Here is a 16,608-nt window from a genome sequence, read left to right as displayed (position 1 = left end):
ATCTAATTTAATGTTAATGCTGTACATATCCTACATTATACATCGCTGTTAGGTGAATGGGAGGGTGACTTCAATGTCAGTAATACTCTGAGGCTGCAAGCGCTCTGAAATAAATGCTCTCACCAACACAAACTTTAATTCCAGCCTAATTTGAAGTGACAAGGACAAAAAATAATTAAGAGTTCAAATTGGATTTCATGTAATAATTTTTTTTTTAAAAAGCTGGAAATCTGATCAGTAAACTCCCAAAAGTGGAGAAGTGAAGGAATTGCTCTACAAACAATGTACGTATTTATCAAACGTGCATGAGAATACTGCTAATATTCAATGGTAAACAATAATGTATGGAGCTACATTATGACCAAAAGCAAAAAATAAAATTGAAAAAAAGTTTAGAAAAAAAAGATGTGAAACTGAAAACTCTTTCTCAAATTAACTTTTTTCTGTTTGAAGTTTTTTTCTTTTGAACAAAGTTTGTGACCCCAATTTAGCTCTGTAAAGTTTGCCTTTAATCTTAGCCCCTTCATTTTGTTTTTTTAGTTAATTTCCAAGCATTTTGATGTTTTACTCCACCTAGATGTAAAATAAACAAAAAGGTATTTTAGGATAATCTAAAAAACACTTTTTTAATTGACATTGTTATAGTAAAGCAAAGGTAAATTGTAATATTAAAGTGGGAAAACCTGCAACATTTCTGGAACAGAAATCTGTTTTATAAATCACTTCAGTGATCAAAGTCAACTAGACATGTTTTTCCAAAGAATAGACTCAATTATAAATCCATAAATCTTATTAAAGTTGCTGAATCCAAATCTAAACATATTTACATATGAATTATTTATGGTATGTGTAGAGAAATGTTTGCCTGACTTTAACCATAGTTAAAGTATCAATTATTGCTTCTGTGTCTTTAAACTTTCCTGTAGATAAAACATTACAGGTGTTAAAGAAACAAAAGAGAAAAAACTGACATTTTTGCTTCAAACTTTGGCAATAAATACATTGCTAAATTTAAACACTAATTTAAGTAGATGACAAACATTAAGCACAACCTGATATTGTACATGCTGAATGCACCACATGTGGACCTCTTGCATACCAGTGCATCTATTTTTTGCATCTCCTGCACAGGTTGATGAAATATTAAGAGTCTTAACTCCATGTAGTGCATCCTGTGAGGAATCGTCTGTCATCAGTTAAATATTGAGGGACAGGACTAAGGATGAGGAACTCAGAGTTTTCTCTGCAGTTTAAATTTATCCTGCTGGGTTTTATTGACGGATAAATCATCAGTCATTAATTACCAAAGTATGAATAAATTGTTTTATCAATAAAAACATGGTTTAAGATAAGAGCTGCAGATGAACCATAACATGCTGCAGTGAAGCATACATTGGAACCGCACAAAATAAAATGTAGACTAAATCTGTAATTTAAAAAATATATATATAACTTATAAACGGGGAAAAAAACGTATCAAGCTTCAGATATTAGTTTAGATTAGATTAGATTAGATTTATTGTCACTGCACAGTACACAAGACAATAAAATTTATAGTACAGCTCTTCTTAGGGTTTTATAAACAAACAGTCATGATGCATAAGACTAGACAGAAGTATGACCTGGAAAAAAATGCTAATTGAAAAACAAAACAACAACAACAAAAAACCAACAGCAACAAAACCCCCCCTGTTTTTCAGTGTCTTTGTCTCGAACCAGCTGCGCAGGAGCTCAGCCGGGGTTGCTGGGCAACGGAACTGAGCTCAGCCGGGGTTGATAGGTAATGGGGCTGGACTCAGCCGCGGTTGCTAGGTAACGGCACAGTGCCCTTCGACTATGACTTAACAATTGGGAGATTTTTGAAACGGCTCATTTTCCAGACACCAAACATTAACGTATTGCTAAAAAATATGGCTAGATGTTTCTAGGAACAGTTGAGACCCAAATGGAAGTACGGAAACATACAAATGTGAATTTTGAATAATAATGCCAGAGTGTTCATCACATCTACACTGTCTATCTTTAAGAAAATGCTGATTAATAAATGGTATCCCACAGCAGTGTGTGACCAAGCTAGTTACCAGTATGAACAGGAAGTGCCAGGCTGTTGTGAGTGTATGGCTCCTCCACACACTTCTGAGGGTCCTATTTGTTATTGAAAAAGGGTTGAATTGCTGATATGTCATGCTTCTTCTAACTTCTGTCTTTTAACCCAGTAACAAACCTCAAACAAGACTCGATACACTGCACAAACACAAGATCTTACCAAGTATTTTTGGTTGAGTTTCTAGTGAAATATCTTAAAATAAGACAATACAAACTTACAAGTAACTTTTCAGTGAGATGTATGAGTTTGTTTTAAGTCACTAATTCCTTAGTACTGATGAAAAAGTACTAGTCACTGGCAAATTATGTCTGTTGTCTTAATCCAAGTTTACTGAGATATTTGCATGAAACTAAACCAAGAACACTTGGTAAGTGTTTGTGTTTTTGCAGTGTAGCCGTACAGGCAGCTTGGCACGCTCAAGCATTGTCAGAAAAAATCTTTGTTAAAATGTTTACAGTCTTACTTCTATTTGATTTTCCAAAAATAGTTTAGTTCCAGGCTGACGTTTTATTAATATTAAACTGATTCTGTGGCGAATCGGGTACTGTAAAGCATTCTCTGTTTCTTTAATTCATATATTTCACAGCAGGAGAACCGACTGGCCCTGCTTTTTCTCTTAGACATGGACTGTCTCTTTTATTACCGAGTCTCTGTTGCTATGGGGCACCTTTACTCAGCCAGGACTTTTGGCCAGAACACAGACCTCATTATATTCAAGTTATTTCTGTGTGTGCGTTTTGCTTTCATATCCCTGTGGGCACTTCAGACATCCCAGCCCTCTGGGCTGCTCCTGTCTGGGCCAGACCGCTCCTTGAGGATGAAGCCTTGGTTTTAGGGTACGGGTTAAATTGTTTCGGTTCAGGGTTAGGGTGAGGGGCTGTGGACAATATAACGTGGGTAAGTGTCCCCATGGGGATAGCAGAACAACCAAATGTGTGTGTGTTATATAAGACAGCTGTTCATGTGGCGATAATCTAATCATTCCCATGACTGAGTCAAGTGGAACTGAGGGCCTCTCGGACTCATCCTCTCTGTACACGTCTCTCTCTGTCTCTATAACCTATTTCTATATCTTATTATGTGCTCCTGCTCTGGCTTTAAGCTGCTCCTATTCCGCTCTATTGCACTTTTCTTCTATTTTATGCCTTAATACAAAATATCTATCCATACAGTCTCTCTACATTTTCTATACTTTTATGGGTCATTTTGGTTACATGGGCTACATGGTACATTGTTGTCTTACTGTTATTTACAAATAAGTGAAACTAGAACCTTACACACACTGTATACATAAAAAACACATATCCTTTTGTTTACCGTCTCATAAAATCTGAATTAAAATTCACATTTTGAATATTTTTAAACGTCGGTTTGAGTCTTAACTGCTTTTAAAAACAGACCAAGAGCTTAAAAAAAAAAACACCCAGTTATTTTTTCGGCAATAATTTAATGTTTTTGTATCGGAAATAGAGCCGTTTTAAAAACTTCCCAAATGTTAAGTCACATTCAACTGGCACTGCGCCGTTACCTAGCAACCCCAGCCAGCTCAGCCCGTCACCTAGCAACCCCAGTGGAGCTCCAGAGCGTTTGGTTTTACCTCTGTATGAGCTGTAATGTGGCTGCTGGGGGGGGGGAAAACAGTGTTTTGTTGTCGACTTACCATCCAGAAACCACTTGAATCACTTCTAAATGCACAGTTATGTAACAGCGCATCGAGTTACAGCTTTCTTCAGGTGTGAGTGTAAATGTTGAGCTGGGAGGCGTGATCACCAGCCGCTGATCCGGATTTAAAGTGACAGAGCCCTACAAAGGTCATTCTGAAAGGAGCTCAAAATAGGCACAACAATTATCCAAGACTGATTTTATGTAAAAAAAAATGTAATGAACATGCTTTGTGTATCCTTTAGACCTATCCTAACCTATTCAATGAAACATATTATATTTATCCCCCAAAAAATATTAAGGAACTGCAGGGCTTTTGATAAAATATTCTGTTGGCTAACAAGACAAAAGTTTGTCATCTGACCAAAAAATAACACAGCATTTCAGAATCATACTGAAAGTAAAACAGTACGATGGGAGTATGGTGGTTTGTGGTTGGATTGCTTCCTAAAGATGTCTGACAACTTACCATAATTGATGTTAATCATAAATTTTGCTCTATATTAGAAAGTCCTGCAGGAAATGGTCCAAACTCCATAAGGCTTTGGGTTGGGTTGGAAAGCTTTTCCTCTTAAAAATCATCATTTGAAAACTGCTTTTAGTATCTACTCAGGTTGTCGTTATCCAATATAAGAAAAATGTTCAATAAAATGAAAAATTTAAATTTAACAATATTTTTGGAAAGCTGAATCTCATGAGCTACATTAATTCAAAGCTCAGTGCATTGTAAAATCACAAAATTTCAGTAATTATTTTTGTCTAGTTTCTAGTGCAAATATGTTCATGCGCTTGAAATACGACAAAACTAACTTACAAATATATTTAACAAGATATCGGAGCTTGCGTTAAGTCAGTAATTCCTTATGACTGAGGAAAATCTAGTTGTTCCACTAGGAGATTAATTCATTTATAACATGGAAAAATGTTTTACTTAAAAATTTAAAAAAATCTGCAAGAGAACCTCATAGTTTTCTAGTCAGCATTAAGAAATGCCAGACTTAAAACAGGCCTCCTATACCTTGCTAAAAGTTTACTTGTTGGTTTTGTCTTATTTAAAGTATACTAAGATATTTGCACTACAAATTAGACAAAATAATTGGTAGGATTTTGTGTTTTTGCAGTGTGTATCCAGAAAACTGACTAATAAAATAGTAATACCTTGTTATTTTTCCTACAGAACTGATGCTACACTACAAACATCCAGGCCAGAAAGCAGGAATATTGTGCAATTTGCAATAATTTCTCTTAAATACAGCTGCACGTGTACATAATGTGTGTCCCACGTTATGATTTCCCTGTTGAAACAAAAGCCAAACAATGGATCAGGTGCGACACATTTGGAAAAGTTATGTCATCGACTCCATTAGCGCCACTTCAGGGGGGGGAGGTTCAGCTAATTTTGTCCAGTCAGCGGCGGTGTGCTGCTGCTGTAAGGGCAGCGTGGAGCAGCTTGGTGCGGTTACGTAATGGCTGCTGCTCTGTAGCCCCAGTTGGAGCCGGTGGAGTGTGAAGAAGGATTCATTGAGGTCCATTGGTGTCCACTCTACTGACTTTTGGCCAGGAGACAAGAGAAGCAAGAAAATATCTGGTCATAAACGCTCGTAACCAGATATTTTCTTTATCTTTTATGGTATCCAGTAGCTATCAGTTTAAATATGTCCAAGGTAAAAAAGGAAATACAAACCCAGGTTGTAACATATTTTATATGGGGGTGAAGAAAAATTTGAGGTGTAATCTTTTTATTGTACACTATTTTCGATTTGAGCTTGAAATTTCAGAGCTGTGCTACGAAAATTTCAGCTGTGAAGATAATTATATATAAAAATACATCTTTGTTTTTATGTTGGTTAATTTAAATTCTTATTTTGTTTTTGATGTAATAACTACAAAGGAAACTTGTTCAGGCTGATATGATTGCATTTTTAAGTGAAAAATTTCTAAATTATTTTTGCTAAAAGTAATAAAATTACATCTATTCTGTCACAAAATGTTATTGTAATATTTTACCTGGAAATTTTTGGCATTTTTTTTTATTTATTACTGAAACCAGACATTCACATTAAATCCAAAGACCTTTTTTCTGCTTTTGCTCGGTTAATTTATTTTATTTGCCTAAATGTTTGCATAAATAGGTTTATTGTTTCAACTTTCCTCAGATTCAAAGTTTCTATGGCTTACTTTTGTATGCGGTAGTTTTTTAATGTTTTAAAGCAATATTACAAATTGTGTATCTATTGTTACACACCATCAGTCAGAAATCCCACGGTTTTATCAGCTTTAATGTCTTTATTCTGCCTTCTAAAAACCTGATTCAGTGTCGTGTGAAGGCCAAAACACTGTGTTAGTGAGTCACTGCGGCAGCCATCGCAGACTAAACAGAAAATAAAAACTAAAACTCTGGACAACTTTACCACCAATATACAGATAAGACATAATCACGTCAAGTAACACATTTTCTAGGAGTTCGAAAAACATCTGTTAATACGACACTTTAAAACAAACCGACTGGACGGGACAAAACTGAAAGAACAACATGCAGCAGGTCAGACTTCTACCAGTTAAAGCGGCATCAACAGGTTTCATCGACTCGAACCAGCTGACGGTGCAGAAAAGGTCCTCCAGATAGTCATGCGCATAAATAAAGAAATAAATAAAAAGTTTGTTTGTATTTAGGAGAAAATAAATCAAGGCAAATGTATGGAAGACCTGAAGGGTGATCAATTTATTTGATTCTAATTGATTTTTTTCTTCTAACTTTATGAGTTATGAGCAAATAAGAAAAGCATTTATGAAAGGAAATATTTTTTTTAATTTTTTTTATTTGAATGAAATAAAGTGAGTTTCGGTCAAAAGGGAAAACAAAGCAAATAATAATAATTATGTCTGGGCAAGTTTAATTTTTCCTTTTGTGTTTGACTTTAAAGTTACAATTTCTCTCTTTTTTTGATTTTTAAGAGCTGATCTAATTTTTTTATTCTTTATTTGCTTTAACAGAATGTATTATTATATTATTATTAATAGTATTAAATCCCATCAGTAATATTGTACAAAGTTATCACTGATTATGTAAACAGGATCAATTATCCTCAATAATAATAATACATTAATGCCAGTATTACTAGTATTAATTATGGTATGAATAAGAGCTTCCACTCATTAATAATAAGAGTATTAATTATCCTTATTTGTGATTCATTCCAATTTAAATTTAGATTTATTATCAAGGATAAGGATGGTATATTTATAGAATATAATTATTCTATAAATTAGAATTGTTATAGATTATTTTAATGTATAATTATTAGAACCGGGTTTTTTTTTCACACTGACTGATAACGAGAAGAAAAGAAAAATTTGGTCAGAGCCCTAAAAACATACAAATGTCCCTACAGGGCTTCCATAGACTGTAGAAGTTTTCAGTCTGGAAACCTGACCAGGATTTAATGCTGCATGTTTGCTGAATTTGACTCCTGAAGCCACAGACGTTTAAACAGGAGCAGAGGGATCAATTAGTAATAATTCATTTGTGCCACCTTAAAATGTTATCCTCCTTAAATCCCGAATCTGTAAGAGTAACACAGGAAGAGGTCGGCGTCTTATGAATTCATTAAAGTTATTTGGCTTTGATTGAAAAAAGCAAAGAAGAATGATCTTATCTGAACAACTCAAGTCTTAAAGTAACATTTCTCTAAATTAACTCCAAAAATCAAAGCCTCCATCATTGTTTCATCAACTTCTCCCCACGTGGGAATCCTTAAACTTCACACATATGTTGATATAAACACACCAGAAAACAGGAAATGACCTCAAAACATCGAGTCCTGAGATCTTCTGCCTACTTTAGTAAACCCAGCGGAGAAGAGAGCGACAAACTGAAATTTCTCGCCCTGCTGTCAGAGGCGTTTCACGCTGCCGTCCGTCATCCGTCGTCCGTCGTTTGTGACGCTTCTGATGAAGACGAGTCGAACAGCGCGAGTTGGCTTCTCCTCAGGAAAAAAATAAAATATTAAAACTTTAACATACTAGTGTCCTGACAGCTGGAATAAAACTACTTGATCATGAACTCAATGGCTGGAATCGGATGAGAAGATTTGGCAAAGGGAGAATAAAACCCGACTTTTGTAACAGAGAAGTAAAAAAATTACAGGTAATTTCACTGATTTAACCGTTTAAAAAAATAAAACAAAAGGTTGTCCTCTGATTAGGAAGCATTTGCTTGATAGAAACTCTTGCTTTCCTTAATCAGGAGGAAAAGTAGAAACAAAAACTCCTATTATTGCTGGATATAGATGACGGTCCGATCCAGAGGACTGGGAGGCAGCGTCAGAGGTATTAGTTCAGGTTAGTTTTGCATTTTTAAGGCGTTGTATATAAACCAGTCCATGGGCTTTTCTGCTTCTTGTCAGTCTTTGGTAAGTTTCTGAGAAGGACAGTTCTTCTTTGCGTCTCTTTGCTATTTGAAAAGCTGCAGGTCGAGTCGGACCCACACCTCCCCGGTCGGGACTTCGTGCAGAAGAAGACGCCGCGTCACTGGTCCCTTGTTCTCCAGCTCCTTCTTGATAGTTGCCACGGGAACCTCCGTCCGCCCAAGGAACCCTGAGGAGAGAGAAACGGAACGGTGGCGCGTCAAAAATAACAATATCAGAAAAACTTTAACGTCTTTTATTGGGATCTTATGTGATAAACCAACATGAAGTACTGTATTTTCTGCGCTATACGAGGCACTAGATTGTAAGGCGCACTGTCAAATGAACGGTCTATTTTTAATCTTATTCATAAGTAAAGCGCACTGGACTATAAGGCACATTAAGCGAAACAAAACAGTCGCAATAGTCAGTCAGTCAAAGCCCAGTACGTATTACTCCGCGACGCTGCTGACTACGGTAGCCGTAATGTAACTAAAACATTTTGACAGAGCCACACAAACCCACTTCAAGGTCAGTAAGCACAGCCAGAATAAATCCATATTAATCAAATAAAGGGCACTGTTTTACTCCAGAACAATATGCAAGGCAATCTGGTTTATAAGGCATCGTTTCATAAAATTAAAGGCTGTTAAGTTGAGTTAAAAGGCAGAAATAAGCCAGGAGTCGTGCTGCTCTGATTGGATTTTAGACATCAGAAGTGGGTCAATATTGCAGTATTTAACCAAGAGGGGAAAGGATTCGGTTTGCAGCTAACCATCTGGTGAAAACTGGTCTCTTTCAGAGATGGTGATGCAGAGGACGTCTTGGTAGAGATCTCTGATGTGGAACTGACAGTTGAAGCTCCATTTTGGGTTCAGGGTGTCGTTGATCGTCCTGGACGTGAAAGTCTGAGAGCCCATGGTCACCTCGCAGTACGGGTTGCTTTTACCTGCAGGAAACAAAGAAATACGACGAGTCTGTGAGGAGAACGGAAACGTGAAGCAGGGAGATGAGGAGAAGGAGACTCACCGTTGGGTTTTGCTGCTTTGAGCTCGGTGGCTTCCAGGATGGTGACGAGGAGTCTGCCAATTCCAGTGCCCTTTATAGAACGAGCTGCAAACACACGTTTGACCGTTTTAACATTTAACTCAGACCAAAACACAGCAGAGCCAAACATGGCCGCTCCAAATGACCAACCTTGATAAACCTTTTCCCTCTTCCTCTTCTCAGTATCGATGAACTCCTCCGAAGCCACTTTTATCTTCTGAACCCAGGAAGTCCTGACGACACACAGAGAGTTCGTGAAAACACTGAATCTGCTGAGTTTATCAGAGTGATGCTAGCTGGTGAGCAGCTACCGCTCGTTGATGTTGTCAGTCCGCAGCATGTAGACTTTGTCGATGTGGGAGATGTGGAAGATGGGCTCGTCGCTGGAGGGATCCGGAAGCTTCACCAGAACCTCGTTCAGCAGAACAGGCTGTGGAGAACAGGAAACGGGTTTCCACTTTCTAATGTGTCATTTCTTCGCCTGGTCTGTCTGTTTAGTTCACTACTTTTATCAACGGTAAGGAGTATTTATTACTTTAGACCAACATTTAGCTTAATATTGGAGCAAGACCAAGAGAAACTCCTGTTAGTTTGTTACTTAGCAACACAAAGCAAGAATCAAACATGGAGAACCAACATTTAGTTTTATACACATCTAGAACTCATCCAGAACAACTGGAACCAACATTTAGTTTTATACACATCTAGAACTCATCCAGAACATCTGGAACCAACATTTAGTTTTATACACATCTAGAACGCATCCAGAACATCTGGAACCAACATTTAGTTTTATACACATCTAGAACTCACCCAGAACATCTGGAACCAACATTTAGTTTTATACACATCTAGAACTCATCCAGAACATCTGGAACCAACATTTAGTTTTTATACACATCTAGAACTCACCAGAACATCTGGAACCAACATTTAGTTTTATACACATCTAGAACTCATCCAGAACATCTGGAACCAACATTTAGTTTTATACACATCTAGAACTCACCCAGAACATCTGGAACCAACATTTAGTTTTATACACATCTAGAACTCATCCAGAACATCTGGAACCAACATTTAGTTTTATACACATCTAGAACTCATCCAGAACATCTGGAACCAACATTTAGTTTTATACACATCTAGAACTCATCCAGAACATCTGGAACCAACATTTAGTTTTATACACATCTAGAACTCACCCAGAACAACTGGAACCAACATTAGTTTTATACACATCTAGAACTCATCCAGAATCTGGAACCAACATTTAGTTTTATACACATCTAGAACTCATCCAGAACATCTGGAACCAACATTTAGTTTTATACACATCTAGAACTCATCCAGAACATCTGGAACCAACATTTAGTTTTATACACATCTAGAACTCATCCAGAACATCTTGAACCAACATTTAGTTTTATACACATCTAGAACTCACCCAGAACATCTGGAACCAACATTTAGTTTTATACACATCTAGAACTCATCCAGAACATCTGGAACCAGCATTTAGTTTTATACACATGTAGAACTCACCCAGAACAACTGGAACCAACATTTAGTTTTATACACATCTAGAACTCACCCAGAACAACTGGAACCAACATTTAGTTTTATACACATCTAGAACTCACCCAGAACATCTGGAACCAACATTTAGTTTTATACACATCTAGAACTCATCCAGAACATCTGGAACCAACATTTAGTTTTATACACATCTAGAACTCATCCAGAACATCTGGAACCAACATTTAGTTTTATACACATCTAGAACTCATCCAGAACAACTGGAACCAACATTTAGTTTTATACACATCTAGAACTCATCCAGAACATCTTGAACCAACATTTAGTTTTATACACATCTAGAACTCACCCAGAACATCTGGAACCAACATTTAGTTTTATACACATCTAGAACTCATCCAGAACATCTGGAACCAGCATTTAGTTTTATACACAGTAGAACTCACCCAGAACAACTGGAACCAACATTTAGTTTTATACACATCTAGAACTCACCCAGAACAACTGGAACCAACATTTAGTTTTATACACATCTAGAACTCACCCAGAACAACTGGAACCAACATTTAGTTTTATACACATCTAGAACTCACCCAGAACATCTGGAACCAACATTTAGTTTTATACACATCTAGAACTCATCCAGAACATCTGGAACCAGCATTTAGTTTTATACACATGTAGAACTCACCCAGAACAACTGGAACCAACATTTAGTTTTATACACATCTAGAACTCACCCAGAACAACTGGAACCAACATTTAGTTTTATACACATCTAGAACTCACCCAGAACAACTGGAACCAACATTTAGTTTTATACACATCTAGAACTCACCCAGAACAACTGGAACCAACATTTAGTTTTATACACATCTAGAACTCACCAGAACAACTGGAACCAACATTTAGTTTTATACCTCTCTAATCCAGAACAAACTTAAGATCCAGAGAAACCCCAACTAGTTTGTAAATGTTTTTAAACATGGGGAACAAACATGTATCTTTATGTTTTTGTCTTTCTTTTGGTTTGTTGCTTTTCTTTTCCTTCTAATTCATGTAAACGTTTGAACTACCTTGTTGCTGAAAATGTGCAATATAAATAAAATTATTTGTATAGTTTATCATAGTTTGGATTATCTTTATAGTTTCGTTTTATTTTGTTGTGACTTTTTGTTTTGGTTTAGTTTTATTTGAGTTTTTCTTTCGTACTGTTAAAGTTTCTATTTCAAGAAGATATTTGAAAACCTTATTTGCACTTTAGGTGATAATCTTTTTTTTTCTGTCTCGTCCAGAAATTTCAAATTCATTGTAAGAGCATGTTATTATTGCAACAATAAAGCTGGCAACTTTGATTGCAACCTTTTTGAAGAAGACACTGCAAAATCAGTTCATTTAATTCACCAGATTAAAGAAAACATTTCAACACTGTGGAGGATCCTGGGTGATGCCAACACCGTTAAATGTGAAAATCAACAACCAAACAGGTTGAAAGGTTAAAATAATGCTGTTTTTACTACGGCTATAACTATTGACTATTTTAGTTACTGATTATTCTAATGATTAATCAGATTAAAAGAAAGTTAACAAACTGCAGATTTTCTATTTAAGCCTTTTTATATAATATTAGAAATATGGTAAATATGAAAACTAATCAATTTCTGGGTCAGACATATTTACAGACAAAGGTTTGGTTAAATTGCTGCTCTGACTTTGTTGTTTTTTCTGCAATTGGGAGGTTCTTTGAGTCTGTATACAGTTAATTAATCGATTACTAAATTAGTTCACAATTTAAATAATCCAATCGATCGATCGTTTGGTTTTTCCATCTTCAGCAGCTCAAAACTCTGTAGATTGAAGAAACTGGGCACACACTTCTGATTGGTGGATGTTTAAAAATGAAACTGGTTTCTGTGGACGTTTCTTACTGGTTTGTACATCTTGAGCTGGACGTTGTTCCTCTTGCTGAACAGCTTGTCAGGCCCAGAAGAGGTGAACTGTTTGGCAGCATGAGTTAAAAGCAGGAAGTCGTTGAAAAGGAAAGCCCAGAGCTCCTTGCTGCTTTTTGCCTTGTACATCTGAAAAATGGACACATTAAATAATTAAAAACCAATTAAATTACTGTTTGAAAGAGAAGAAAATCTACTTTTTAGAATAAAAACGCATTTTAAAAGACCGCAAAGGGACAATTTGTACCATTCCAGTTTTATTTTCAATCCATTTTGGGTTGAGTATTCCTCAAATTTGCCAAATTACATTTATTTTTAGAATTTTCCAAAAACTGCAACTCTGAGACTCAGAAAATAATCAATTTTTGATCCTTCATTTATCCCAACATAAAGTAATGTGTTCATTTACAACTAAATATATTTAACATTTGCTATGGAAATTTATGTCTGAAACTGTTGTGGAAAAAATTTCATTATATATTTTTTGTTGCTTTAGGGATGTTCAGATTTTTTTTATTACAGTTAAATGTATTAAGGTTTTGGGTTTTTTTTAAAAATACATTGTAAGATGTAAAGATTTTTTTCTACCTTGTCATTTATTATTTATCATTTATTACATTAAAAAAACATTTCAATTGTTAAACTTTCAGAACATGCAGATCAACTTTTATTGATTCAGATTCGCTCACCTTTCCGCTGTGCAGCAGTTTTCTGGGGCCCAAACAGTTTGTCAGAGAGTTAAACACCAATTGCTGTGAGAAGAGAGAAGATTAATTAATCTCCTTTTGGATTATAATCTCTTATGAATTCTTATGAGTGCTTAACGCTCATTACCTCCATAGCACCGTCACATTGTACGTGGTTCTGGATCCACTCCAGCCTGTCAGAGTTCTCCTTCTCCCTGACGCCTTCGTTCACCTGGACAGAAACAAAAACGTCTGGTCGCCGTTTCATCCAGAAGAAAAAGCAGCAGCATATTAATGAGATTAAAAGCTGAAGAACCTGCTGACAGAGTTCCTCCGCTTTCTCCAGAGCCTCTTTCAGCTGGCCGCGGTCAGGATGGCCCTCTGCTGTGCACTCCAGGATCTACACACACCGAAGATCATCTTTAACGAACAGCAACGAACGGGTCACAGAGAGACTGCTTCAGGTCACTAACTGGATGACCTACGTTTTTAATGTGCAGCGGGTAGCGAGTGATCCGCTGCATCGGCTTCAGCAGGAAGCTGGACAGCGGCATGCCTTTACACCTGTAGTCTGTCGCGATTTTCTGGACAGAAAAAAGGCAACGTTAGCCAACGTAGCTTTCAAAAACGTTGTATGGATCCCTGAGGAATTTTTTCTTTTTCATTACCTTGTAAATTGGCAAATTTTGTATACAGTCACAATAATAAATGGTAAAAGTTAGTTCTTTGAATAAATGTGAAACAGAATAATGTGAATCCATCTGAATGTTGTTTTTGTTCTTTGTAAATCCATTTTGTTTAAATATATTTTTCGGATAAAGGGGGCTGATATTATGAGATTTTTTTTCTTCTTTCTGCTGCTTTTCATTTTATTGACTTCTATATTTTTTTAATTATATATAATTATTTTGTTTAGGGTTAGGGAATTAATAAATTTTCTAACTAACTAACAAAGCCATGTCAATTTAAATTTGCACATATGCATCCATTTAAAGAGCCTCAATGAAAATGTGTTCATAACTTCTTAAGCTTTTGAAGACTGAAATTGAACTATTAAATACGTTCATGTTTGTGTAATATCTTTTGGTGGAGATGGGACATAAAAACGGTACTTTATTAATCATTCAGACTATGAACACACACAAAAAAAACATGATCAAAGCTGTCAGATTATTTTGTTTACACTGTGAAAATAATTCAAAAATAATCCAAATAGTTTGGATGTCCTTGGAAAGTTTCTGTTTGTGTCTTAGAAGGGATTCAAAATGCATCTTTAACCAGTTTTGCTTTTTATTTTGCACAATAAGTTTGTGTTGCATTTGTATCCAAAACAAAAAGATATAAAATTTCAGATATATCTCAAACGGGACAATAACATACATGTAAAATCCTAAAAATAGCCTCAATTATGTTAAAACCAAATAGTAACTTATCGGATGATGCTGCAGATGTAAAACGGGTGGGTTTGAAAATAAGTTCATACTTCTTCCCACTCCTTAAATATAAATATACTTTACTACTGGTATTCCTTTGTTTTAGATCTATTTTGCTTGTATATAACTTTGTTTATACTCTTGTTACACTACATTCAACAAAGTCAAACTAAAACTCAAAGCTTATATTGCAGCAGAAAGACTTTCAGGTTTCAAACTGACTAGAACATGTCAAACTCGAGGTCCGGGGGCCAAATCTGGCTCACCTTTTCCCTGTTGTTTGGCCCTCTACACTTCTGAGAGTTTTTAAAATGACAGTTGTGTGCTTAAATATCATTTTATTTATCAAATAAAAGCAGTTTTCATCTGTATTCTGCCAAATTTCATCATTGTGACAACATTTCGAATGCAGAGACGTTTATTTATTAATATTTTATCAGTTCGTAAATGAGTTTTATCAACTACCCTAAGGGGCTCTAAAATTAGAAAATAAATACTATTTAACTCTATAAATCTCTGGGTTAGCTCTGGGCCACACAGATTAAATCTCAGATCCCTCAGTGGAAACGTTTCCTCTGCTCCAAAGGATTCCTGACTTCTTCCCGTCTTTCCTCATTTTTTTTTCGTCCTCTCCCTCCTACCTTGAGGAACGCCTTGAATTCTGGCTCGTTGTCGGTGCGGGTCTGGAGCAGCGCGGCGCCGTTGAACTGGGACGAGCAGAAGCTGATGTAAGGCTGCATGTGGGACAACTCAGAGGCCAGGAATGTCTCCGATCCTCTGAACCGGCATGTTGTCCCCCGTGGTTTTCTTCCGACCAAGGAGAGCCCTGAACACAACATATGATCCATTTTAAACTTAAATGTAATAAAATATGCAGCTTTTATGGTTAACTTTTATATTATTATCAGCTTAGATAGCATCCAGAAATGTGCAAAAAGTATTCATGAGTATGATTGCTTCCTAAAAGGTTAGTCTTTTCTTTTTTTTTTTTTACAATGCCCAAGTCTGAGTAACTTAAATCTAATTTTCTCTGCACTCATTTATAGATTGTTTTTAGATTAACATATTTGCATGTTTCAATATTATTTATGTATTTAAATTCAGTCATATTGAATTACTTACATCACTTATATATATATATATATATATATACTGTATATACACACACACACATCACTTATAATGATGTGTAAGTGATGTATACCTTACAAGTTTATATATCTCTGGTAATATATATAAACTTATATCTCTTGTAAGTTTATATATCTTACAACAGATATAAACTTTATATCTTGTGGTTATATTTGTATTATTCATATTTAACACTTGGATCACATGTGTCAAACTCCCGCACTTTTTCGCGCTAATGCATAACTGTAAATTTAGTGCAGAGTTTTTGGCAAACATGATAAAAATCATCGGGTTTAAGTGATTCCAACTTGTACTAAACAGCCGCCTTAGCCTTAATTGATGTCAAATTATAGACCATGATCATTACAGCGAAGAAAAAAAGACGTTGCATTTACTGTCAAACGTGTGTGTAATTACCGCAAATGTTTCTAAGTTAGTACCACAGATATTTAATTTTTATTGCAAATAATCACAAAACCCTGGAAGGACTGATCAATGTGAAAAAATGGTCAATATAAAGTAATTTAAAGAATTTATTAATATTTTAAAGGTTTGTTCGCTGGTTTTATCAATACTTTCTGGCACCACAGGCCTTTTAAGAGCATCCATGATCTTATTTAGGCCCAAAACAAAAATGAGTTTGACAGC

General features: G+C 35.7%; 1 protein-coding gene across 1 annotated transcript in view; it reads right to left on the bottom strand.

Annotated features, from left to right (window-relative positions):
* Positions 1–7,357: 7,357 nt before the first annotated feature.
* LOC116718720 (intersectin-2-like) overlaps positions 7,358–16,608 on the bottom strand; it is a 46,345-nt gene continuing 37,094 nt past the window's right edge. Inside the window, 12 exon segments of the mRNA XM_032560926.1 lie at positions 7,358–8,365; positions 8,951–9,124; positions 9,205–9,288; positions 9,373–9,455; positions 9,534–9,652; positions 12,690–12,839; positions 13,400–13,462; positions 13,545–13,628; positions 13,713–13,796; positions 13,882–13,980; positions 15,471–15,590; positions 15,592–15,655. Of these exon segments, the coding sequence (XP_032416817.1) occupies positions 8,223–8,365; positions 8,951–9,124; positions 9,205–9,288; positions 9,373–9,455; positions 9,534–9,652; positions 12,690–12,839; positions 13,400–13,462; positions 13,545–13,628; positions 13,713–13,796; positions 13,882–13,980; positions 15,471–15,590; positions 15,592–15,655 (1,267 nt within the window). The 3' untranslated portion in view covers positions 7,358–8,222.

This window comes from Xiphophorus hellerii, chromosome 4 (genome assembly GCF_003331165.1).
Source record: "Xiphophorus hellerii strain 12219 chromosome 4, Xiphophorus_hellerii-4.1, whole genome shotgun sequence".
Lineage (NCBI taxonomy): Eukaryota > Metazoa > Chordata > Actinopteri > Cyprinodontiformes > Poeciliidae > Xiphophorus > Xiphophorus hellerii.
Note: the sequence above shows the minus strand (reverse complement) of the source record. Positions and strands in the feature narration are given on the sequence as shown.